The 24,843-nt window shown below is 45.6% G+C and overlaps 1 protein-coding gene across 1 annotated transcript in view; it reads left to right on the forward strand.

Annotated features, from left to right (window-relative positions):
- DNAH1 (dynein axonemal heavy chain 1) overlaps positions 1 to 24,843 on the forward strand; it is a 255,919-nt gene that overhangs the window by 202,377 nt on the left and 28,699 nt on the right. Inside the window, exons 58-65 of the mRNA XM_060240006.1 lie at positions 4,381 to 4,512; positions 6,070 to 6,195; positions 6,590 to 6,709; positions 10,142 to 10,291; positions 11,013 to 11,173; positions 15,187 to 15,412; positions 16,335 to 16,530; positions 18,640 to 18,791. Coding sequence (XP_060095989.1) covers positions 4,381 to 4,512; positions 6,070 to 6,195; positions 6,590 to 6,709; positions 10,142 to 10,291; positions 11,013 to 11,173; positions 15,187 to 15,412; positions 16,335 to 16,530; positions 18,640 to 18,791 — 1,263 coding nt within the window. The remainder of the gene's footprint in view (positions 1 to 4,380; positions 4,513 to 6,069; positions 6,196 to 6,589; positions 6,710 to 10,141; positions 10,292 to 11,012; positions 11,174 to 15,186; positions 15,413 to 16,334; positions 16,531 to 18,639; positions 18,792 to 24,843) is intronic.

Genomic DNA, 24,843 nt, shown 5'->3' on the forward strand with positions numbered 1-24,843 from the left:
CTTTCTGCCGCCTGTCTTACTGCCCTAAATATTTTGCATAGCAAAGGGGCCTGGGTCAATGACCGCTGTCAGGCACTCTAAGTTATAACATGGAGTCAGTTCAGTCAAGCAAGGCACATAAAGTTACAAGTTCTGACATACTGCCCCCCCTAAGCTCTTCGGCTTGGGCTTGTGTGGGTACAGTAGGTGAAATTTTTTGAGCAATTGCGGTGCAGATACATCACTAGCCTTCACCCATTCATCACAACTAGGAGGAAAATATTTCCATCTTATCAGGTAATATAGCGCCCCCCTTTGGACTTTAGAGTCCAGGATTTCTAGCACCTCATGGTGACTCTGACCCTTCACTATAGTCGGAGGTGGCTCCGGGGGACGAGGATGGAATTGCGTAGCTCCAGGATCCTTGCGAAGAAGGCTGCAATGAAAAACAGGGTGGATCTTACTCAAGGCTTTGGGTAGCTCTAACTCCACAGTCACTTTGTTGATCACCTTTTTTATTTTGAATGGACCTAGGTATTTTAGAGCGCGTTTGCGACACCCTTGGGGCAGGGGTAGATTCTTGGTGGACAGAAATACAGTTTCACCCTCTTTCAAATCCCATTGGGGGGCGTGTTTTTTGTACTCTTTTTTCGCCTCCTCCAGGTTTTCCTGTATCACTGCCCAACTGGCCTTTATCCCCTCCCACCATTGCTGACACGACGTGGGCTCGGCAGGCCCCGCGGGGAGGGGAAGGTTTGGGAAGGGCTTCCCCTCGTAACCATTCACTATCTGAAAAGGGGAGGTTTTTGTGGAACTGTGGAAGCTGTTGTTGTAGCCGTATTCAGCGAATGGCAAGAGATCGACCCAGTTCGTTTGTTGGTAGTTAATGTAACATCTTAAGTACTGTTCCAGAAGCCCGTTCACCCTCTCAGTCTGTCCGTCCGTCTGCGGGTGGTAAGCGGAGCTAAGACCCTGTTCGATGCCAGCTAGCTTGCAAAACTCCCGCCAGAAGTTGGCAACGAACTGTGGCCCGCGGTCACTAATGACCTTCTCGGGGAACGAGTGTAGGCGTACCACGTGATTAAAGAATAGTTGAGCTAGTTTCCGGGCTGTGGGCAATTTCTTGCAAGGGATAAAGTGGGCTTGCTTTGAAAAGGTGTCCACTACTACCAGTATCACCGTTTTCCCTTGGGACGGGGGGAGCTCTACTATGAAATCCATAGACACCACGGCCCATGGGCGGCTCGCGGTAGGGAGGGGGACTAGGTGGCCGGGCGGCTTCCCCCCCCTGCGTTTAGACATGATGCATGTGGGGCACGCTAGCACAAATTCTGAGACGTCTCGTTTTAGTTTCGGCCACCAGAACTGTCGGGTGATTAGATGGAGGGTTTTTACATACCCGAAGTGCCCTGCCAAGCGGCTGGAGTGACATTGCTCTAGGACTTCTTTTCTCATAGATTTGGGCACGTAAATTTTCCCTTTGTGGAGCCACAGTCCTCCCTCCCCTTGCTCCAGCCCATCGGGGCGCTCCGTTCCCTCTAAGTCAGCCTCTGATGCCAATCGCTCGGTTGGGAGGGAACCCGGGGCTTCCGTCTTTTTCCCGGAGCGGGTGGTGACCCCCCCTGCAACTGCCGAGGGGGGAATGAGGGAATCAATTACTTCCTCTCGCTGGCTATCGTGCTGGGGCATGCGTGATAGTGCGTCGGCCAAAAAGTTTTTGGTACCCGGGATGTGTTTTAGCACAAAGTCAAATTTGACGAAGAACCCCGCCCACCGGATTTGCTTGGCAGTCAGTTTGCGGCGGCCCGTGAGTGCTTCTAAGTTTTTGTGGTCAGTCCAGATCTCGAACGGGACTCGGGCCCCCTCCAACCACGACCTCCAAGTTTTCAGGGCAAACATTACAGCAAAAGCCTCTTTGTCCCATACTGACCAGTTCCTTTGCTCATTGGAGAATTTGTGAGAAATGTAGGCACAGGGACGCAGTTCCCCCTCTTCGTTCCTCTGCATCAATATGGCTCCTACGGCAACGTCGGAGGCGTCGCATTGGACCACGAATGGCTTTAATTCATTGGGGTGAGCCAATATTGGTTCAGAGGTAAAGAGCTGTTTGAGTTCCTGGAAAGCTCTGTGGCATTCCGGCGTCCAAATCAAGCGCGCTCCGGGTTTTTTCGCGGCCTCCCCCCTCCCTTTCGTCTTTAGCAGTTCGGTGAGGGGGAGCATCACCCGGGCGAACCCCTTAACGAATCCGCGATAAAAGTTCTCGAACCCAAGGAAAGATTGTAGCTGCCGTCGGGTTCGGGGTGGTTCCCAATCTAGAACTGCTTGTATTTTGGCTGGGTCCATCGCCAGTCCCTCCCCCGACACTCGGAACCCCAGGTAGTCTAGTTCCGTCTTGTGGAACTCACACTTGGACAGTTTAGCATACAATTTGTTCTTACACAACGTGGTTAGCACTTTTCTCACTAATGGCACATGAGACTCAAGGTCTTTCGAATAAATAATGATGTCATCAAGGTACACCACCACCCCCTTGAACAGGAATTCTCTTAACACTTCATTGATAAAATTCATAAAGACCCCCGGCGCGCCCTGGAGTCCGAACGGCATCACTAGATACTCAAACTGTCCCATGGGGGTGTTGAACGCTGTCTTCCACTCGTCTCCCTCCTTAATCCTTACGCGGAAGTACGCGTCTCGGAGGTCGAGTTTAGTGAAGATTTTGCCCTCGGCCACCGTGTTCAATAAGTCTCTTATCAGCGGGATCGGGTAAGCATTTGACATAGAAATCCCGTTTATCCCGCGAAAATCTGTGCAAAGCCTAAGCCCCCCATCCTTCTTCTTACGAAAGAGCACAGGGGCTGCGTGGGGGGCCGTAGCGGGTCGGATGAAACCCCGTTTCAGGTTTTTGTCAATGAATTTCCTCAGTTCTGCTTTCTCCGCCCATCCCATCGAGTACAGTTTAGCCTTTGGTAGCGTTTGCCCGGGGATTAGCTCGATGGCACAGTCCGTAGGGCGATGCGGGGGGAGTTCGTCCGCTTCTCGCTCACTAAAAGCCTTTTTCAAGTCCCTGTATTCTTTGGGGATCGACCCCACCTCCTCGAGCGTGAGGCAGAGTCTCTCATTCTGGGGGGGTGCTTTCGGGCCCCATTCGGACCTCCAGTGGTGGTGCTCACACCGCCAGTCCGGGAACCTCACAATTTGCTCAGCCCAGCGGATGTCCGGCTGGTGTCTGGCCAACCATCCTGACCCCACCACCACGTCAAAAGAGCATGAGGGGGCTATGACGAAAGTTTCTACGCCCCAATGCTCTTCGGTCCCCACAGGGGTTGCCTGGGTCTCTAGGGTGCATGGTTCCCCCCGCATGGTCGACCCGTCCATCTGTTCAAAAGTCTCTTATCAGCGGGATCGGGTAAGCATTTGACATAGAAATCCCGTTTCGCAGTGTTCGGATCGGGTCCCCTCCGCCATAGGTGCCGAGGCCCTCGTCTCTGTAACCGTCTCTGTAAAATGTAACCAACTGCCCAGACTCGCCATTAGTGTTATAATGTCAGAACTTGGAGGAACTTCAAGCGAGTCCAATACTTGTTGCAAGTTAGGATCTTTATTGAAGAACAACAGTACTATAGTAACGAAATAACAGTAATGGCGAGTCTGGGCAGTTGGTTACATTTTATGCCCACAGCAAAGCATAATAAAACAATAATTCACACGGGCTCAAGCAATTGTCTCTTCTTCCCAGCCTTCGTTATCAGCAAAGGAGGATGCCCCCCTATTGCGAAGGCCAAACGGCCTGGCTTCAAAGGGCACCTGTGGATATTGAGCAGAGACTTTCTGCCGCCTGTCTTACTGCCCTAAATATTTTGCATAGCAAAGGGGCCTGGGTCAATGACCGCTGTCAGGCACTCTAAGTTATAACATGGAGTCAGTTCAGTCAAGCAAGGCACATAAAGTTACAAGTTCTGACAGTGACAGCCATGGCTTCTCCTACCCTTCTCCTTCTCCAGTCCCTTCACTCCCCTTCAGCTTGTACATGTTGTGGGACAAAATAGAGCCCTTTATACCTCAGGAGCTAGGAGCAGAGGGTGGAGTAGGCCACATAGGAAAACCAATGGCTGCATGTTCTATAAAAGGAATCTGTGCAGCCTCCAGGTGACAATCCTGGCTGAAAAAATGCTGAGCATCATGCAAGTTTATCTCTTTCAGCAAGTCCTTGCCTTGTCCTAACTTAGAGCAGGGGTGTGGTGTTAAACTGAGCTGGAAAGTGGACCGTCTCTCAGTTGTTTTCAGGACTGAGGTTCCTATCACTATTTTTATGTGACATTTTATGCAAATATTTCATGGATATGAGTGGAAGTTCTGATGAAGAAACTAAATGACAATTTATGTGTGTCTTTTCTCCAGCTGATTAACGGGCTGGCTGATGAAAGAGTGCGCTGGCAGGAAACAGTCCAGAGTCTGGATTATATGATCAACAACATTTCAGGAGATGTTCTGGTTTCAGCTGGTTTTATAGCATACCTGGGACCTTTCACAGTGAGCAAAAGAAATGCTTTCTTTTCTTGCAATATCTGAAGTGTTCTCTTAACTTAAGTCTGACTGCTCCAAAATCGCTTTGTCAGTTGGAGGTGGGGAAGCTAACAATCAAATGCTTCCTTCATCCTAATTGTGGATCTTTCATATAACAAGTAAGAACGAGTTGGAGCTGCAGAGAAATGTCAGTGGTAGTCACTTCCTGGTCCAGGAGTTCTCTCCTTCTTAAGATTCATTGAACATTAAGCATCTTCTAAAGGCACAGACAGGGTGATAACAGATGGGCATTTTAAGCCGCCCTGGGGATGGGAAGCAGGCGGATCAAAAAAGCGCTTACACGTGTACATCTGCCTGCCGTCCAACTTCAGCCCGCCCGGGGACAGATCGAAGCCACCTAAGGAATGCACCCTAATTTCCAAGGTGGCTTTGAGGTGTTTCCCTGGCCATCTGGAAGGCACACAGGTGCTCCAGAAGCTCCTCCGGGGCACACACAGTCTGTCCCTGTTCTGGGGGCAGGCCACGGGCTATCTGGAGGCTTCCGGTCCACTCCTTTTCTGGCTGACTCTCTTTGGGGTGGCTTGATGCCGCCCTGAGCTGTCTGTCTGTAATCATTCATAAAGACTCTACTTTGGATGGCATTGCTAGTTTTCGAGTTGAATGTTTTGTAAGAATTTTCTGCTGCATATCAGTTTTTAGGTGGTAGCTATTTACCGTAAGCCTTTTTGGATCGAGTAGGGTTTGTATTGAATAAATAAGAATTGGCCCAAGGACAGTGCAATTCAAAGCAGATATACTTAGAAGTCCAATTGAATTCAGTGGGTCTAACTGCCTAGTAGGTGTATTTAGGATTGCAGCTGTAGTTTAGTTATTTATCTAAGTGTTAGTAATGGAATGGAACCCTCTAACTGTTAGTAATCAAGTCTTTTTTTGAGCAGGAACACACAGGAACTCAGTTCCATCTGGCTTTGCATCAGGGGGTGTGGCTTAATATGCAAATAAGTTCCTGTGGGCTTTTTCTTCAAAAAAGCCCTGTTAGTAGTTGAATGGAAGCCCCTCCCCTTTTGGAGATAATTTCCACAAGTTCATGTGCTCACTCCACCTCTTTTACGTGTGGATCCCTCCTCACCCCAGTGGCTTTCTGTTATGTTAGATTGGAGCTAAATATGCTGAGTACTTGCCAGGATTGTATCAAACTGTGGATCGCAAATCCACTTCAAACCATGGTTTCAAATTATAGTTTGTACAGAATTCCTGAGTAGTGTCATTGCTTACTCTGATTTGGTAGTAATGGCAAACAATGGTTGTAGAAAACATTGGAAAGGAAAGGTGAGAACAAAACATTCAAGCCATCTCAAAACCATGATCTAGAGATCTGAAGATATGAAGTTTGAACTAAGCCAGTGTTGTTACATAACTCATCCCTGTATTTTTGGAACACCTCAAGGTTTCCCTTCAGCATGAAGTCCTGTGAAGGCATGGCAATGGGTGATGAGGGTTTAATTGAACTAAAACTTTGCAAATACAGATTTCATATTAATGATTCATGACTTTCTTTGGTAGGGTCAATACCGCATATCACTGTGTGAGGAATGGATAAATAAGTTAAAGTTGCATTATGTTCCACACACCAAGGAACCAAATCTGATAGCCACACTTGGAGATCCAGTAAAAATTCGATCATGGCAGGTATGGTGAGGGGTTGTGTGTGAATGTGGTATAGAGAGTGATGTATCTCAAGGGGAAGAGGGTTCCAGTAGCACTTATGAAAACTTCAGGAATTCCCCAATTTTGTTTCAGTGTAAATTCGGTGTAAAGTAAATGTATGTGGTAGAGAAAAATCAATATATTTGTGTGTGTTGGGGGGGGTGGTATTCTGATATTCTGCATAGCTACTTGCCCTCACCATGTATATCTAAAGCAGTATAAATTATTCAAAATAAGGAAATGCTTGCAGATTTGCTTGAATTTCATAATGTATACGTGTTATAGAAATTTACTTTTTTTGATAGAAGAATACGGGTCATCTTGGTTCACTTCTGTTTAAGACATTTACTGTTAAACCTTTTTTCCTCCTCTGCAGATTGCTGGTCTACCCAATGACACCTTGTCTGTAGAAAATGGAATGATAACACAGTTCTCTCAGCGTTGGTCTCTTTTCATAGACCCCCAGGGACAAGCCAACAAGTGGATAAAAAACTTAGTAAGGATTTCTGCTTTTGACAGATCATTAACCAAATTCACCACTACCTAAGGAATGTTTCTTTCTGTGATATAGATCTATCATCTACATGTCCTATCTGAAATTCCCAGTTATGCTTATCATAAGTACGCTTGTAGGTTATTTGCTTTCTTCTATATTTGAACCGCTGATTAGTTAGATTTTTTTTTTTGTTCATATGCATTTTCTTTTGATTTTTCTGTTGTTCTTCTGCATGCAGAAGGTTTTTGTTTTAAGTTATAAAGCAGAAAAAAAAAACCAAATATTCTTTAGGGGGAATTTGGAGAGGTCCAGCTCCCTTAAGACGTTCCTTTGCTCTGAACATAAGAAGAACCTGGCTAGATCAACCCAGCATCCTGTTTCACACAGAAGCCAACTAGTTCATCTTTGTGGCTTCTGTGCAGGCACATATGGGACTGCACAGGAGCAGGCCAGCTGTGGAGATGAAGAATCCAATACTTTATAGAAAATTCGGAGCTCTAGGAGCAACCCCCCCCCCTCCCCATCTCACAGTGGTGTTTTTCCATTCAAACTACCATGTGACAGAGGTGGGGAAAGTGTTGTCTTCACAGTTCTCTTCACCACCATGGAGAGAGGATGCTTTCCAAAGCTTTCTTTACCAGTGTGTTCCTCACAGAATTTTCTTCCTCAGAACTTGTAGTAAGATAGAGGTTTACAAGAAAATGCATGGGATGGAGAAAGTAGAGAAAGAAGTACTTTTCTCCCTTTCTCACAATACAAGAACTCGTGGGCATTCGATGAAATTGCTGAGCAGACAAGTTGAAACGGATAAAAGGAAGTACTTCTTCACCCAAAGGGTGATTAACATGTGGTATTCACTGCCACAGGAGGTGGTGGCGGCCACAAGCATAGCCACTTTCAAGAGGGGTTTAGATAAAAATATGGAGAAGAGGTCCATCAGTGGCTATTAGCCACAGTGTGTGTGTGTGTGTGTAAAATGTTTGCCACTGTGTGACACAGAGTGTTGTACTGGATGGGCCAATGGCCTGATCTAAAATGGCTTCTCTTATGTTCTTAAAAGAATTTTAAAATACCTCTTCCCGAAAAGTGTAAGGTATGTGGATCCTGTCAAAACCCCCACAGTTCAATGATCACAAACAGTCCACTTTGGTAATGGATATTTATTGATACATGACAGTTGAAGGCAGGACGAACTTTGCGAAAACTGGTTTGGTGGGCTTTTGCCCCCTCTTATATAGGGTTGGCTTAAACTGTTACAAGTTTGAAAGAAAGCAGGAAGCTGCAATCCCTCCCCCCCAAGTCTTTCGCAGGCCCCTTTGCAGGTGCACATATTCTTAGAAGAGCAACCTTGGTTGCCTCATTGCTCTCCTCATTGCTCTCTTCTGTACCTGCCCCATTCTGTCCACATCCTTTTTGAAGTAAGGCCTCCAGAACTGCACACAATACTCCAGGTACAGTCTAACCAATGCAGTGTACAGTGGAACTATGACTGGATGTTAGCCCTCTGTTGATACACCCCAAGATCACATTAGCCCTTTTTGTTGCTGCATAATACTGGCTGCTCATATTTAACTTGCAGTCCACCCATACCCCAAGATCTTGTTCACACACACTGCTACTTAGAAGTGTATCCTCCATCCTTATTCTTGTTATCTGGATGTAGAATTCAGCACATAACCTTGTTAAATTGCATCTTATTCACATCCACCCACTTTTCCAGTGTGTTCAGATCTCATTTAATTCTGTGTCTGTCTTCTGGTGTGTTCACTGCTCTTTCCAATTTGGTGTTATCTGCAAATTTAATTAGTACCCCTCCACACCCTCATCCATATAATTCATAAAAATATTGAAAAGTACAAGGCCCAGAACCAAACCCTGTGGCACCCCACTTGGACACTTCCCTCCATTCAGTTGCCTTTGACAACTACTCTTTGAGTGCGGTTCTCCAAGCACTTTCTATCCACCTAACGATCCTAGAGTCTAATCCACAGTCCTCTAGTTTACCCATTAGAATATCATGGGGAACCCTGCCAGTAGCATTACTGAAATCCCATTAAACAAAATCATCAGCATTCCCTTGATCCAGTAAGCTCGTCAGTCAATCAAAAAGGAAATGAGGTTGGTCTGGCGGGAGCTGTTGGTGACAAATCCCATGCTGACTTTCCCTGATCACCAAGTTGTCTTTTAAATGCTCACAGATTGATCCCTTTAAAATCTGCTCCAGTATATTCCCTGGGATAGAGGTCAGACTGACTGGCGTATAGTTTCCTGGGTCATCCATCCTCCCTTTTAAAAAAAAAATTGGGATAACATCAGCCCTCCTCCAGTTTTGTAGCATGTCTCATCCTCCAAGAGGTCTGGAAGCTCTCAAGAAAGTTCTTTGAGCACTCTTGGGTGCATATCATCTGACCCAGGGGATCTGTACTCATTCAATGCAGCCAGGTACTTCTCAACTACTTCTCTGTCCATGTCAACCAGCCATTTTTTTTATTCCACTGTGCATCACCTTTCACTTAACCAGCTCTGAGCTTCAGTTGCCACATTGTTGCCACTCACCCAATTTAGAGACATCCTCTTGTCCACTTTGGTTTTCATAATCCTTAATAGTTTGGTATAAACTGCAGACTTTACCTCTGCACTGTTCACCCCCAATTCCAAATAATTTATGAACAAATTACATAATGCTGGTCCTAGTACTGGTCCTTGTGGAACCCTGCTGCTTACATCTTTCCAATGAGAGAAACGTCCATTTATTCTTAACTCTCAAATCTATTGATTTTGTGATGTGAAAGCAGTGAATATATTGGGGTGGGGGCATAACTGAGTGTTACTAAACACTAGAGATAAGTAACCACTTTGCTGGCTATAAAAGAGTCCCATAGTTGTCTTTGTTCCTTTACTTTACACAGGAGGTGGTGGAGGCTACAAGCGTAGATGGCTTCAAGAGGGGATTGGATAAACATATGGAGCAGAGGTCCATCAGTGGCTATTAGACACAGGATATAGATGGAACTCTTTTTCTGGGGCAGTAATTCTCTGTATTCTTGGTGCTTGGGGGGACACAGTGGGAGGGCTTCTAGTGTTCTGACCCCACTGATGGACCTCCTGATGGCATCTGGTTTTTTGGCCACTGTATGACAGAGTATTGGACTGGATAGGCCATTGGCCTGATCCAACATGGCTTCTCTTATGTTCTTATGTACCGAATTAGCTCCTCAAAATCATACTGGGACACTCCTGTTTGAACTTCATCATATGGTATGTGCTATGCTCAGTTCACTAGCAATGTATATATTTATGCATTATTTTTTTAATTTCCACATACGTGTAAATCTGCTTTCTGTCTCTGCTTTCTTTCCACATTCACTCCAATTGTGACAATACCCCTGTTGTCAGCTGGGCTGAGTGTCTTCCTACACTGTTGTTTTTCAGGAGAAAGATAGTGGACTAGACACATCCAAGCTCAGTGATCGGGATTTTCTGCGTAGTTTGGAGAATGCTATTCGCTTTGGAAAACCCTTTCTCCTGGAGAATGTAGGGGAAGAACTAGATCCAGCTCTTGAGCCAGTCTTGTTGAAACAGGTGCATTCTTGTTTGTGTGTGCACACATGCATGTGTGTGTGTGTGTGTGTGTGTGTGTAAAGACTGTAACAAGCACTGGAATAAAAGGGACTCTGTTAATGTTGAAATTAGGCTGGAACTATACATTTTGTCAGGTGGGATTAGGAATCAGGAAAGATACTGAGGCATACAAATCAAGTCATCCAGTTAGGACTGGGCTCAGCAAAGGGAACCAGAAGTTCTGTGGAAATCTGACCATGGAACTACTCACTACCCTTCTAATCACCCAGGTGCCCCATTCAAAATGGCTCATCAGATTTGCTACCTTCATGTTGCCAAGAAACCAGGACAGGATTGCTGAAGTAGATTCCTGATGTGGCAAATGCATATGGTATAAATCCTGGAATGGCCAGATACTCAAGTCTTTTGGTGTGATCCAAAGGATATCTTGCCCTCTGGCTCATATCTCATGGCCCTTAAATGAACCAGTCCACTGGACCAGAATCTGCCAATTATGTAATTTTGTGTGTTTTTATTTTTGTTTACCTCTCCATTGTGGAGAAAAGTGGGTTAAAAACTGCCTTAAAATAAAGTAATTTCTTGGGCAGTTAGCTTAGAAAATCATAGCCTAAATATCTTTACCAGTCAATGGTAATAGATTACACATGTCCAATATAGATTTTTATCTTTTATTGTTACAAAGAACTTTAAAACTTTTTTTACTTGTTTTCTTAATATAAAGACTCACAAACAACAAGGCAGCACAGTACTGAAACTGGGAGACACAGTGATTCCGTATCATGAAGACTTCAAGATGTACATCACCACCAATCTACCCAATCCCCACTACACACCAGAGCTATCTACCAAGCTAACACTAATTAACTTCACCCTGTCCCCCAGGTAAGTAGTCATCTTTTCATATCTTTTACCACTCTCCCATTGTATACATTGACCTTGTAGAATTGTCCTAAGTAATACAAATATTAATTCAAGAAATATTGTCCAATAACTAATTTATATTTTTATTCTTGATTTTCTGTCATTGCCAGTTAATAATAATAATAATAATAATAATAATATTTTATTTTTATCCCGCCCTCCCCACCTCGGCAGGCTCAGGGCGGCTGACAACATTTCATAAAAACATACAATAATAATCAAACAGTTAAATTTAACAATATAAAACATTGAACTTAACAATTTTAAAAACCAGTCAATACAATTGATACAGTTAATAACTTCATCTGCCAGTACTGATGGAAATTGACGCTAGTTCTGCTAGTACCAGCAGTGCGGTATAGATCTTTAAACCGCATTTGGCGGATCCTTGATTTACGGTCCTCTCTGGCAGTCCGAATGTGCAAGTCTAAAAAGGGAGGTCTTGCAGGCCCTGCGGAACTGGTCAAGGTTCCACAGGGCCCGCACCTCCTCAGGGAGTTGGTTCCAAAGGGCGGCGGCCGCTATTGAGAAGGCCCGTGCTCTGGTCTTTTGATATCTAATCTCTCTCGGCCCAGGGATAGTCATTAGATTTTTCCCGGTTGACCTCAGTGCTCTCTGGGGTTCATATGGGGAAAGACGGTCCCTCAGGTAGGCGGGTCCTCGGCCATATAAGGCTTTAAAGGTAATGACCAACACTTTGTACTGGACCCGGTATATGATCGGCAGCCAGTGCAGTTCACGCAGCCCCGGCTGTATATGTTCCCATTTCGGGAGTCCCAACAACAGCCTGGCCGCTGCGTTCTGCACTAGCTGCAGTTTCCGAGTCCGGCACAGAGGTAGCCCCAAGTAGAGGGCGTTACAGTAGTCCAATCTTGAGGTGACTGTTGCATGGATCACTGTTGCGAGGTCCCGGCGCTCAAGGAAAGGGGCCAACTGCCTCGCCCGCTTCAGATGGAAGAATGCTGACTTGGCAGTGGCTGCTATCTGGGCCTCCATCGATAATGAAGGCTCCAGTAAAACACCCAGGCTCTTTACCTGGCGCGCTGCTTTCAATGGCGCGCCATCGAAGGCTGGGAGAGCTATTTCCCTTCCCAGGGCGCCGCGACCCACACAAAGGACCTCTGTCTTCGCTGGATTCAGCTTCAGCCCACTCAGCCTAAGCCATGTCGCAACAGCCTGTAAAGCCCGGTCGAGATTCCCTGGGGTGGAGTCGGGCCAGCCGTCCATTAGTAGATAGAGCTGGGTGTCATCTGCATATTGATGGCAACCCAGCCCAAACCGCCGGGCAATCTGGGCAAGGGGGCGCATATAGATGTTGAACAACATTGGGGAGAGAACTGCTCCCTGAGGCACCCCACAATCCAGTGTGCGCCTCCGGGACCGTTCACCCCCAATAGCCACCCTCTGTCCCCGACCCAGGAGAAAGGAGGAAAGCCATTGCAAGGCCAACCCCTCAACCCCAATGTCGGCGAGGCGGCGCGTTAGTAGCCGATGGTCGACTGTGTCAAATGCAGCCAACAGATCTAACAGCATCAGCACCGCAACGCCGCCTCGATCCAGTTGCCACTGGAGGTCATCCACTAAGGCGACCAGCACCGTCTCCGTCCCATGGCCCGGCCGGAAACCAGACTGGCATGGGTCTAGGACGGAAGCGTCATTCAGAAACCTCTGTAGCTGCAACGCCACAGCCCTCTCAATAATTTTACCTACAAACGGTAAATTGGACACCGGTCGGTAGTTCGCCAATTCGGCCGGGTCTGCTGTAACTTTTTTCAAGAGAGGGCGGACCAAAGCCTCTTTCAGAGGTGTTGGACAATGCCCCTCTAGGAGGGATCTGCTTATGATGTCCCGTAAAGGACATCTAAGCTCCCTCTGGCAAGATTTAATCAGCCAAGAGGGGCAAGGGTCCAGATCACATGTTGTTGGGCGAGCAGCAGAGCGGATTCTGTCGACTTCCTCCAGGCTGAGTGGGTCGAAGTGGTCCAGCACTAAGCCCGAAGACAGGCACGGAGCCTCAGTTTCACTCACTGTATCCAATGTGGTAGGCAGGTCTTGGCGGAGCAACGAGATTTTATCTGCAAAATATTTCGCAAATGCCTCACAGCCTATTTCTAATTCCCTAACATTTGATTTGCCTTGCGGCAATGTTATAAGATCTCCAATTATTCTAAATAATTGTGCTGGGCGCGAGTTTGCAGATGCAATCTTGGTTGCAAAGTACTCTTTCTTTGCAGCCTTGACTGCCATCTCATAAGACTTCATAAACGTTCTATAGGATGTTCTCGTTGCTTCGTCCCGAGTATGCCTCCACCGCCTCTCTAGTCATCTGAGCCCTTGTTTCAGCTGGCGGAGCTCCAAGGTATACCATGGCGCCAGCTTCATATGAGGGCGTAGAGGACGCCGAGGTGCAATTTCATCGATAGCCCTGGACAGCTGGCCTTGCCAGATTTCGGCCAGGTCATCGAGGGAATTGCCAGTGGGCCAGGGATCCCTCAGGGCCGCTTGGAACCGTTCCGGGTCCATCAGGCCCCGAGGGCGAGCCAAAATAGGCTCTCCGCCCATACAGGGTTGGAGTGGCGCTCCCATACGGGCCTTAAGGGCTAGGTGGAGTTAGTGTTCTGATACCATCTGAAAACTTGAAGTAGATTAAGTACATAAGAGAAGTCATGTTGGATCAGTCCAATGGCCCTTCTAGTCCAAATCTGTGTCATACAGTGACCAAAACCCAGGTGCCATCAAGAGGTCTACCAGTGGGGCCAGAACTCCAGAAGTTCTCCCATTGTTGCCTCCCAAGCACTAAGAATACAGAGCATCACGGCCGCAGACATGGTGTTCCATCTATACCTTACAACTAATAGCCACTAATTGATGGTAATGGGTTGAAATTAAATCAGAAGAGTTTTCAGCTAAACAATAGGAAGAACTTCCTGGCAGAGCAATTCCTCAGTGGAACAGGCTTCCTGTGGAGGTAGTAGACTCTCCTTCTTTGGAGGTTTTTAAACAGAGGCTAGATGGCCATGCTGATTCTGTGAACTTAGGCAGATGAGAGGGCATGGGACGGTACTTGCGATTTTCCTGCATTATTCATGGGGTTGGACTAGTTGACCCTGGGGTCCCTTCCAACTCTGTGATTCTATGACCTCTGCTCCATATGTTTATCCAATCCCCTCTTGAAGCTCTCTATGCTTGCAGCCAACACAGCTTCCTGCAGCAATGAATTTCATGTATTAATTACTCTTTGGATGAAGTACTTCCGTTTATCTATTCTAAACCTGCTGCTCATTAATTCCATTGAGTGCCCACAAGTTCTTACATTGTGGGAAAAGGAAAAAGTACTTATTTCTCTACCTTCTCTGTCCCATACATAATTTAGTTAACTTCTGTCATGTCACCTCTCAATTGTCATTTCTCCAAGCGTAAAAGCCCTAATCTATTTAACCTTTCTTCATGGGACAGGTGTTCTATCCTCTTAATCATTTTAGTTGCCCTTTTCTCCACCTTTTCCAATGTTATAATATCTTTTTTGAGGTATAGTGACAGAACTGTACACAGTATTCCAAATAAAGATGCACCATAGATTGATACAGGGGCATTATGATACTGGCTGATTGGTTTTCAATCCCCTTCCTGATAATCCCCAGTATAGCATTTGCCTTTTTTTTTTTTTAAAATCTCCTATGTCAGGGGTGGCCAACGGTAGCTCTCCAGATGGTTTTTGCCTACAACTCCCATCAGCCCCAGCCATTGGCCATGCTGGCTGGGGCTGATGGGAGTTGTAGGCAAAAAACATCTGGAGAGCTACCGTTGGCCACCCCTGTTCTATATTATTCACTGTCTGTCATTCCAAATTGGCACTGTGGTTGCATTTAGGTTAGACTATGACTTTGCCTGAGCTTGCAGGTTGTAAATGATAAAAATTTGAAGCCTGAGCTATAATATGTGGGATCTCTGGGTTTTTTGGATTTTTTAAATAGTGGTTTGGAAGACCAGTTACTGGGCCAAGTGGTAGCAGAAGAGCGTCCTGACTTAGAAGAGGCGAAGAACCAGCTGATTGTCAGCAATGCCAAAATGCGGCAGGAGCTGAAAGAGATAGAGGATCAGATCTTGTACCGTCTAAGCTCCTCTGAGGGAAATCCTGTTGATGATATAGAGCTCATCAAAGTGTTGGAGGCATCTAAGCTGAAAGCTGGGGAAATTCAGGTTGGTGAATGCTCTGTACTCCCAGTTGAGGATTAGACCAGACAAGAGGTTGGAACATTCATGAGTGGGTCTCTAGCATGTATTTGTAAAATAGCATTTGTGGGAGTCATTGATTTGGATCAGGGCTATAGCAGAGACAGTGTGTGTGTTGCTTTACAAATCGCCTGATGAAGCAGTGTGCAAAACTCATAGGGATCCTTGAGTGGAGTATAATAAAAAATCTACCTATGGCATAGCCACAGTAATCCACACAATGGTCACCACCAGATTAGACTACTGTAACTCATTCTATATAGGGCTATCCTTGAGACTGACCTGGAAACTCCAACTGGTCCAGAACACAACAGTGTGTGTCCTTATAGGGGACCCAGCAAACTACAAATATTCAACCTGTGCTGTGCAAGCTGCACTGGCTTTTAGTGGAGTAACTGTCTCTCCTAGCATACCCCTCAAAGAGCATTATGCTCTGCAGATAAGAACTTGCCTGTGGTCCCTAACCTGAGAGATATCTGACTGGCCTCAACCTGGTGGAACTCTCTGCTGAGTAATGTTCATGCAGTTCCACAGGGCCTGTAAGGCAGATATGTTCCACCAGATGTTTGAGGACAGGAATGGTGTCCATCTGGCTGGCACTATTACCCCCCTGCCCCCCCAATGCGATGGCACAACTAGAAGTTTCTGATCACTATCTAATTAAGTCAACCACCATAATATTATTGTAATTTTAATGTTTTAATTTTATATTAATATGAACCTGGTTGTTTTATTCTTCATTGTATACTGCACTGAGCCCTCTTTGCAGGGAAGGACGTTATAAACATTGAAACTAATAAGTAAATAATAAATAATTTAAGCTTCAGTCCACTACTCTTTTTAACAATATGAAAATTGTCATTTTGCTGTGATCTTTCATCTCCTCTAGGCCAAAGTGAAGGTAGCTGAGCAGACGGAAAAGGACATTGATATTACCCGGATGGAGTATGTTCCTGTGGCTGTCCGCACCCAGATTCTTTTCTTCTGTGTCTCAGACCTGTCCAACGTTGACCCCATGTACCAATATTCATTAGAATGGTTCCTCAACATATTTCTGACAGGAATTTCAAACTCTGAGAGAGCAGGTATCTCTAGTAGCTTAGAGCATGTGGTGAGAATCTGCTCACCACCAGAACCACTTGATACCTCACAAACTTCTTCAACACTAAAAGGACAAATTCAGACCTTATCTAGTTTTCAGAGCTCATGAAGAATTAGATATGTATCATGAAGCCAGTAGTAGTTAGATATAAGTCTTGGCAGAGCTTTTTTTCTAGCTTAGCATGAACTATCCTGAGGGGACAGCAATTTTGTTCTTTACATAGAAGAAGAATAACTGTTAAAATGAACATATAAATAGTTCAGTATAAATAGATTTAAGTCCCAAATATTGTCTCCTGTTTCAGCCTAAATTTAGCACTAAAATGAAATGGTCTCCTTCTGGAAGATACTCAGACTTTTACTTTGACTATGGAGGATCTTAAGAACATAAGAGAAGCCATGTTGGATCAAGCCAATGACCCATCCAGTCCAACACTCTGTGTCACACAGTGGCCGGAAAAACCAAATGCCATCAGGAGGTTCATCAGTGGGGCCAGGACACTAAAAGTCCTCCCACTGTGCCTCCTCTTACGTTGTTTATAAGTCCTGAATTTCAAAGATCAAGTAGTGACTTCCTAGACTGGAACAAAAGTTGATGTGCAATTTTTTTTAGGAATGCAACTGTACTTACTCTTTCCAAAACTTAATTAGGATCCAGTCAGGCCTGACCTGAGCCCTTCCAATGCTCTAGGCAGCACAGCTCTGCCACCCCCTCAGTCCCCGCACCTGCCACAGGCCTACTCATGAGTAGGTGCGGGTGCTACTCATGAGTAGGCAGCAGGCACTACTGGCGGCGGCAGGGTGAACTTCGGGGGGACGGGAGGAAGCTGGCTGTGGGGTGGCAGGGCAAGCTTCTGGGGGAGGGAGGGAGTTGGCAGCAGGGCAAATTTCAGGGGAATGGGAGGGGGCTGTCTCTGGGGGTAGCAGGGCTAGCTTTGGGGGTGGGCAGCAGCAGGGTGAGCTTCTGGAGAGGCGGGCGGGAGCGTGGCAGGCGGGAGGGAGCTGGCAGTGGGGGGAAAGGCAAATTAGGCGACTGTCTTGGGCACCAGAAGGGGGGGAAGCCCGATTCAATACCCCCTCACTCCCGGCGCCCTAGGCAACCGCCTAGCTTGCCTAGTGAGAGAGCCGGCCCTGGATCCAGTGACTTACCAGAGATACAAAATCTTAGTGATCTGAATATGTTAGTGTCTTGGGTTTAGATCAGTGTTCCCTCTAAGCTGAGTTAGCATGAGCTAGCTCACAGATTTTTAGCCTGCAGCTCACAGATTTTTGTCTTAGCTCAAGAAGGATGGCCCCAGAGCACAATAATTTATGCAGTAGCTCACAACTTTTAATGCCAGTAGCTCACAAAGTAGAATTTTTGTTCACAAGACTCTGCAGCTTAGAGGGAACATTGGTTCATATGTAGGCCAGAGAGGCATTCATGAAGCTTGATCACATGCAGTTTGCCCTTCCTTAAGTCCATATAAATGGTGTGGGAGTTCTTTTTTTTTTTAAAGCACTGGCTTCATTTAGTATGAAAAGAACCCCTCCTTACCAATGACCTTTTTTTTTCAGCTAAAAAAAAAAGGTAACGATGTTCTGCAGACATTTCAGCACACTCCACATCTTTAAGTAATGTTTAAAGGGAAGCCATAAAGGGTGAGGCAAGCTTTCAGAGACCAGTCCTTCAGGGCTAGGTCCCCCTTAAAGAATGAACTTTCTCTTGGTCAACAATGGAGAGTCAGTTCACCAGGCCATGTTCCCATCTATCCTGGGTGCTCTGTTTCAATTAATTACTTCTTGTTTAGTGCGGCATACAGGTTATTGAATACAAAATGGCAAATTAGTTTGTGCTTACACTCCAGACCAGAATCACAAACCACGTCTAAATTTTGGGTTTGAGTCTGGGTTTGGGGGGTAAGCATAACTGTGGTTTGCCAGCTTACATGGAATGGCCAGTATTATTTGTGCTAAACAGAGACTGATTGAACAGGATTACATGAAGGGGGAAGAAGGGAACATTTGCTGGGTAGGAATTAAATGTAATACTATTATGAGTAATTTCTTCCTTTTCACCCTCCATTTTCCAATTTTTGATGAATTATTTTCAGACACACTGAAGAAGCGAATAGCAAATATCAATAAGTACCTCACCTTTAGCCTCTACAGCAATGTATGTCGCAGCCTCTTTGAGAAGCACAAGCTTATGTTTGCATTTCTCGTTGGGATCCGGATTATGATGAATGAAGGCAGGATCAACATGGTGAGTAAACTGTAGCTGTACAATTGCAGTAAGGTTGCTTTTCAAAGTAGGCAGCTCTGTTCTTTACAAAGATGTCTATAGAAGAATGTGATCATTTAAGACAGCTCCACACATTAAAATTGTCACTGGTTGCACTGGCATTTTCTGTAGCAAATACATAAGGTGTGGTACCCTACTCTCATCAGGGAAACCTGATTGGGCCAGGGTTCTAAGATGAATGTCAACCTACACAGTGTAACATTAGTGTCTCTTACAACTCTTTTAATGTGTGGTGTTGCTCTCTCACCATACTTCCAGGCATGCATATGGCCCTCATTGTGAGGAACATCCACATCACCTTCAGATCTTCAAGTAATGATACATATGAACTGCCAATATAAGTAGGAAAGTGTCATGAACCCTGACGAAGAGGAGCTAGAAGGGTTAACAGACCTGGAAGAGTTGCCAGCCAGTTCCTCAGCTGAACAAACAGCAGCTGGCCCATCAATCACTCGGCAGGCACCAGTGTCAGTTGTTAATGATCAATCTCCGAACTCCCCTCCTCCCATCTCAAGAGTTCCAAGCAGGCTCCAGAAAGAACTTTCAGAGCAAAGACATGAGGCACGCCAAGGCTTCAGATCTCTCAGCCCTGAGTTCTAGCAGAGTCACTGCCACCCAAGAAGCAGGCTGATTGAGATTCCCATATAGCTCCCACTCAGGACCTTGTAACCTTGTGGAAGCAACAAGTCTATTCTCTAGCTTGCATCCACGCTCCTTCCTGATCCTGACCCGCTTGATTTCCTTGGCACCCTGACCTTTTGGCTTTTGGACATTGATTTCTGATTCCGATTTGTGATTCTGCATTGGTGACTTGGCTCCTGCTTGACTTCCTGGACTTTGACCTTGTACTGCCTTTGGACTCCTGCCTGCCTGAACCCTGAGAACATGACAGGTTGCTTCCACCAGACACTCACTCCACAAGATGGATGAGGAGGCCAATGGAGGCTCTGGGCAGCTAGCAGACTTGCTCACTCAGGTACAGCACCTCACTCAAATGGTGGCTTATCTGCAGCAGCAAGCCACTGTCACTGCCTCACCCAAGTGCCTGGTGCTTCCCCCAGAGAAGTTCACTGGGAAGGTGGAGGAGCTTCCTGCATTCCTGGCACAGTGCAAACTGTATATTGAATTACGTGCCGGAGACTTCCCCACCAACAAGACCAAGGTATGCTTCATTGTCAGTTTCATTAGGCAGGCAGCTAAATGGGCTACCCCTTGCTTCTAGCCCCATCGCCCCTGCTGACTGACTACCAGGGCTTTCTGGATCATATGGCGATAGCCTTTGCTAACCCCCTGCAAGCAGCCATCGCCAGTTGGAAGATCCAGACCCTGAAGCAGGGTAGGAACTTGGTTTCCCAGTACTCCACCAAGTTCAAGCATCTGGCCCAAGACCTGACCTGGAATGAGGCTGCCCTCATGGACCAATATCCAGAGGGGCTGGCCAACAAAGTCCTTGATGAGTTGGCACGAGTAGACCAACCGGCCACACTGCAAGGTCTAATCACACTGTGTCGCCACATCGATGGCTGCCTGGAAAGCTGCCAATTGCGAAGCAGCGCCCATACCTCTAAGCTGCCCCGCCGCCTAGCGATGGTAACAACCCCGATGCACACCAGTCCCAAGACTGATGACCCCGAGGCCATGCAACTCGGGGCTGCACAGCCGCGGCTCACCCCGAGAAAAAAGCACGGCGCCACTCACAGAATCTCTGCCTGTACTGTGGAGGGGCAGGGCGTTTCTCTTCCGGCTGCCCCGCCAAGCGCACCCAGCCCAGTACCGTGCCACTGCTGCCAGTAAAAGACCAGCCCCAAGTCTGAGTGGACCCCCGCCCCGACTTGGGGCACCTAGCCGGGTCCCCTGAACCTTACATTACTGGCCAGGGCCGATTCCTTGTACCGGTCACACTCGGCTTGCCGGATGGGCGCTGGCTGTTGTCTACGCCATGGTCGACGCTGGGGCCGGCTGCTGCTTCGTCGATGTGGCCTTTGTGAAGCAACACCAGATCCCGGTGCAGGACAAAGACACCCCGACCCTGGTCAAAGCTATCGATGAGCGCCTCCTCCACTCCGGTCCGGTGACCCAGGAGACCCACCCGGTCATGCTCCAGATTCAACGCCATCACGAGCAAGTACAATTTGATGTTGCTTGCATGCCCCACTTTCCCCTCATTCTGGGACTCTCCTGGCTCGTAAAGCACAATCCCCTTGTGGACTGGGCACAGGGAAAGCTGAGCGTCAAGGACCCTTGTCCTCACCAGGCCCGGTCAGCCACCCTGGCCTCTGCCGCCCCCAAAAATCTGGAACGGGATTTCATTCAGCCATCCATGTCCCCACTGTCCGCCCCTGTTCTCTTTGTCAAGAAGAAAGGCGGTGAGCTCCAGCCCTGCAATGACTACCGGGCCCTGAACAAAATCACCGTCCAGGACCGCTACCCTTTGCCACTGATCCCAGAATTACTGGATCGCCTTAAGGGGGCCCAGGTCTATACCAAGCTGGACCTCCGGGGCGCGTACAACTTGGTGTGGATCCGCACAGAAGACGAATGGAAGACAGCTTTCGGGACCTGCTATGGCCAGTACGAGTATCTCGTGATGCCTTTTGGCCTGACCAACGCCCCCACTGTCTTCCAAAGGCTGATGAATGATATCTTCCGCGACCTGCTCGACCGCTTTGTGATCATTTATTTAGATGACATTTTAATTTATTCCCAAAGCCCCAGTGTCAGCTGTTGACAATCAGGAGCTCTCCTCATCCCATCTCAAGATTTCAAAGCAGGGTCCGGAAAGAACTTTCAGAGCGATGACATAAAGCACGCCAAGGCTTCAGATCTCTCAACCCTGAGTTCTAGCAGAGTCACTGCCACCCAGGGAGCAGGCTGATTGAGACTCCCATATAGCTCCCACTCAGGACCTGGTAACCTTGTGGAAGCAACAAGTCTATTCTCTAGCTTGCATCCACGCTCCTTCCTGATTCCTGATCCTGACCTGCTTGATTTCCTTGGCACCTTTTTGGCTTTTGGACATTGACTTCTGATTCCAGTTTGTGATTCTGCATTGGTGACTTTGCTTTTGTTTGTCTTCCTGGACTTTGACCTTGTACTGGCTTTAGACTCCTGCCTGCCTGCACCCTGAGAATGTGACAGAAGGGCACTAGGAAGCAGAACTAAGGACAGCAGAAGTTGAGTGTCCATCATTGTAAGGAATGATGCCCTAGTTTCACCTAGACTGGATTACTGCAATGCACTCTACTTGGAGCTTAAAGAGTGTTCAGAAGCTGCAGCTAGTTCAAAATGCTGTAGTTGGACTGCTGGTTGGGGCCAGCTATCGAGAGCATGTATTCCCAGTTTTCAAAAGTTTTTATTAGTTTCAGAAAAGTTTAGGAAATAGGAAACAGAAAGAAGGGGAAGGGTAAAGGCACCATACATTCTGTTCTTGTTTTTATAAGTACTTTCCAAAATCAAAGAGATATTTCTACCATATTTTCTTAAAAAATATTCTCTTGTTATTATTTTAACCAAATTTTATTTTTATATATATATATATATATATTCCATTTTAAAGTTGTATAATATAAATCTTTAGTTGTATTCTGATAAGTTACCAGTTTTTCCCAAAATGGGTTTAAAAATTCACTTAAAGATAAATATTATATTATAAACACAGGAAAAAAGAAAAAGAAATCAAATCATACCAGAGAATCTTAGGAGTCTTGAGTGTCCAACCAAACATAAAATTTCATCCAGTTTTTTCCCGCATCTTCTTTAGATTTCCCAACTGTCAGTTGGGATAGAAAGTCGAGTTCTGTAGTCTCCAAAACTTTCCCCACCAAGTCCATTTTCAAGGGGATGCCCTGACATTTCCATCTGCGCCAAAAGGATTCTAGCTGCAGTGTTGAAGTGTGCCAACATGTTTCTCATTTCTTTAGAATAATCCTCTGAAAATATATTCAATTAAAAAAAGTTCTGGTTTGAAATGTATCTGAGTTTTCATGATCTACTGTAACAATTCGTGTACCATTTTCCAGTAGCCTTTCACCATCTCACATGTCCACCACATATGGTAAAAAGTACCAATTTGTTTGGTGCACTTCCAGCATTTATTAGACATGTTAGTATAAATCTTGCGCAGTTTCTGTAGAGTCAAGTACCATCTATAGAACATTTTATAGAGGTTTTCTTTGAAAGTCACTGACCTAGTTAATTTAACATTAAGTTTCCACAATCTTTCCCACTGTTCTAGTGTAATGTTATAACCAAAGTTTTTCATCCATTGGACCATACAGTCCTTTACAACTTCGTATTGTGTCTTCATTTGGAGTAGATATGCATACAGTTTAGAAATTAACTTTTCTTGTGGTCCCAAAAGAATTTAACAAATAAGTATTGTTCACTAGTGAAGCCTATCGCCTTGTCTTTGACATATCTAGATTCAACTTGCATTCTCATCCACAAATTCATTTTAATATCCATGCTTTCTAGTTCCTCTATAGTTTTCAGTTGATTTTCTTTTCCCAACAAATCCTCATACCTGTAGTTCTGGTTTGCTTTTAAAAGATTTGGGTGAGTAAATGCTTCTACTGGCGAGACCCATCTTGGAACTTTTGAGTAAATTTTAGGCTTCAACCATGACCAGGTATGATATAGAGACTTCCTGAACCAATGATTCTTGAAGTAAGAATGGCCTTCAAGTCTTTGATACCACAAATAAGCATGCCAACCCATAGTCAAATCGTGTCCTTCTAGTAACAATTGTCTCTTATCTTTCAACAACATCCAATCTCTTATCCACACCAATACAGATGCTTTGTAGTACAATTGCCAGTCTGGGAGACCCATACCTGCTCTTAATTTGGAATCCTGTAAAGTCTTTAATTTAATTCTGGATTTTTCCCCTTGCCACACATATTTAACAACCATCTTATTTAACTCTTGGAAAAATCCACTGCTGAGAAATATTGGAATAGTTTGGGAAAAAAATAGTCTTGGTAAGACATTCATTTTTATCAAAGCTTTTCTTCCCATTAAGGATAAGTTCAGATTGTAGCAGGAAAAAGCTCATACGTTATCAATTTCAGCCGGATCAATAACAGAGGCAGCGTGAGGCGAAGTCAGGAAAACAGCTTTCTTTATTTAACGTGCACATGGGCCCTGTACACGGGCTGCAGACCCGAGAGCCTGAGCAAAAACCACAGAGGCACGCAGGCCTTATATACCCTTTTGCATAATCATCACACACCCACATTTCCGTTTGAAGAAGCTATAAACATTTCCGTTTTACCACGGCTGTAAACAGCGTGATGCCGCTCACCTGTGTTTCAGCTTCCTCCTTCTTGGCCCATCGGGTCGCCAGGCAACCCTAACCACAAAACATTACATAGTTCTGCTTTTTCATTTCCTTAGGGTTGGCCTGAATGCCCCCACCTTTGCACTTCCGTTGCTCTCTGCTCTTACTTGCATCGGTGTCTTTCAGTTCCTCTTTTTCTATAGCAAGCTTTATAATTCTTTAGCTTAATTTATCTAATTAAAGCAAGCTTAAGCATTTTCAATAAATCTATGCTCTATTGATCCTTATCAATATTTCTTATTGCTCTGCTGTCACAAGATCATGCCATTTTTCCAGGTCTTTTTGAATTTCTTTGAGCAGTTTATCATAGTTATCTGCTTTTAGATTGCTGCATCTATTTGAGATCACCACACCTAAAGATTTGATTCTTTTTTTCATGAAGAAATCCTGATTTTTGCTGAAAAGCCTGAATTTGTTCTCCTGTCATGTTTTTGGTCAGAAATTTTGTTTTATAATAATTAATCTTTAATCCTGCCCAACAACCAAATTGTTTATTCTTGTTTATGAGACAGTCTATAGAGTCCATTGGTCGTTCTAATATAAAAACTAAGTCGTTGGCAAAAGCTCTAAGTTTGTATTGTTCATTTTTTATCACAGCTTTTATACTTGTATCTTCTCTTATTTGATTGTTCAATATCTCTAGTGATAAAATGAAAAGTAGAGGTGACAGTAGGC

The sequence above is a fragment of the Heteronotia binoei genome, chromosome 5 (genome assembly GCF_032191835.1).
Source record: "Heteronotia binoei isolate CCM8104 ecotype False Entrance Well chromosome 5, APGP_CSIRO_Hbin_v1, whole genome shotgun sequence".
In the NCBI taxonomy this organism is placed as follows: Eukaryota; Metazoa; Chordata; class Lepidosauria; order Squamata; family Gekkonidae; genus Heteronotia; species Heteronotia binoei.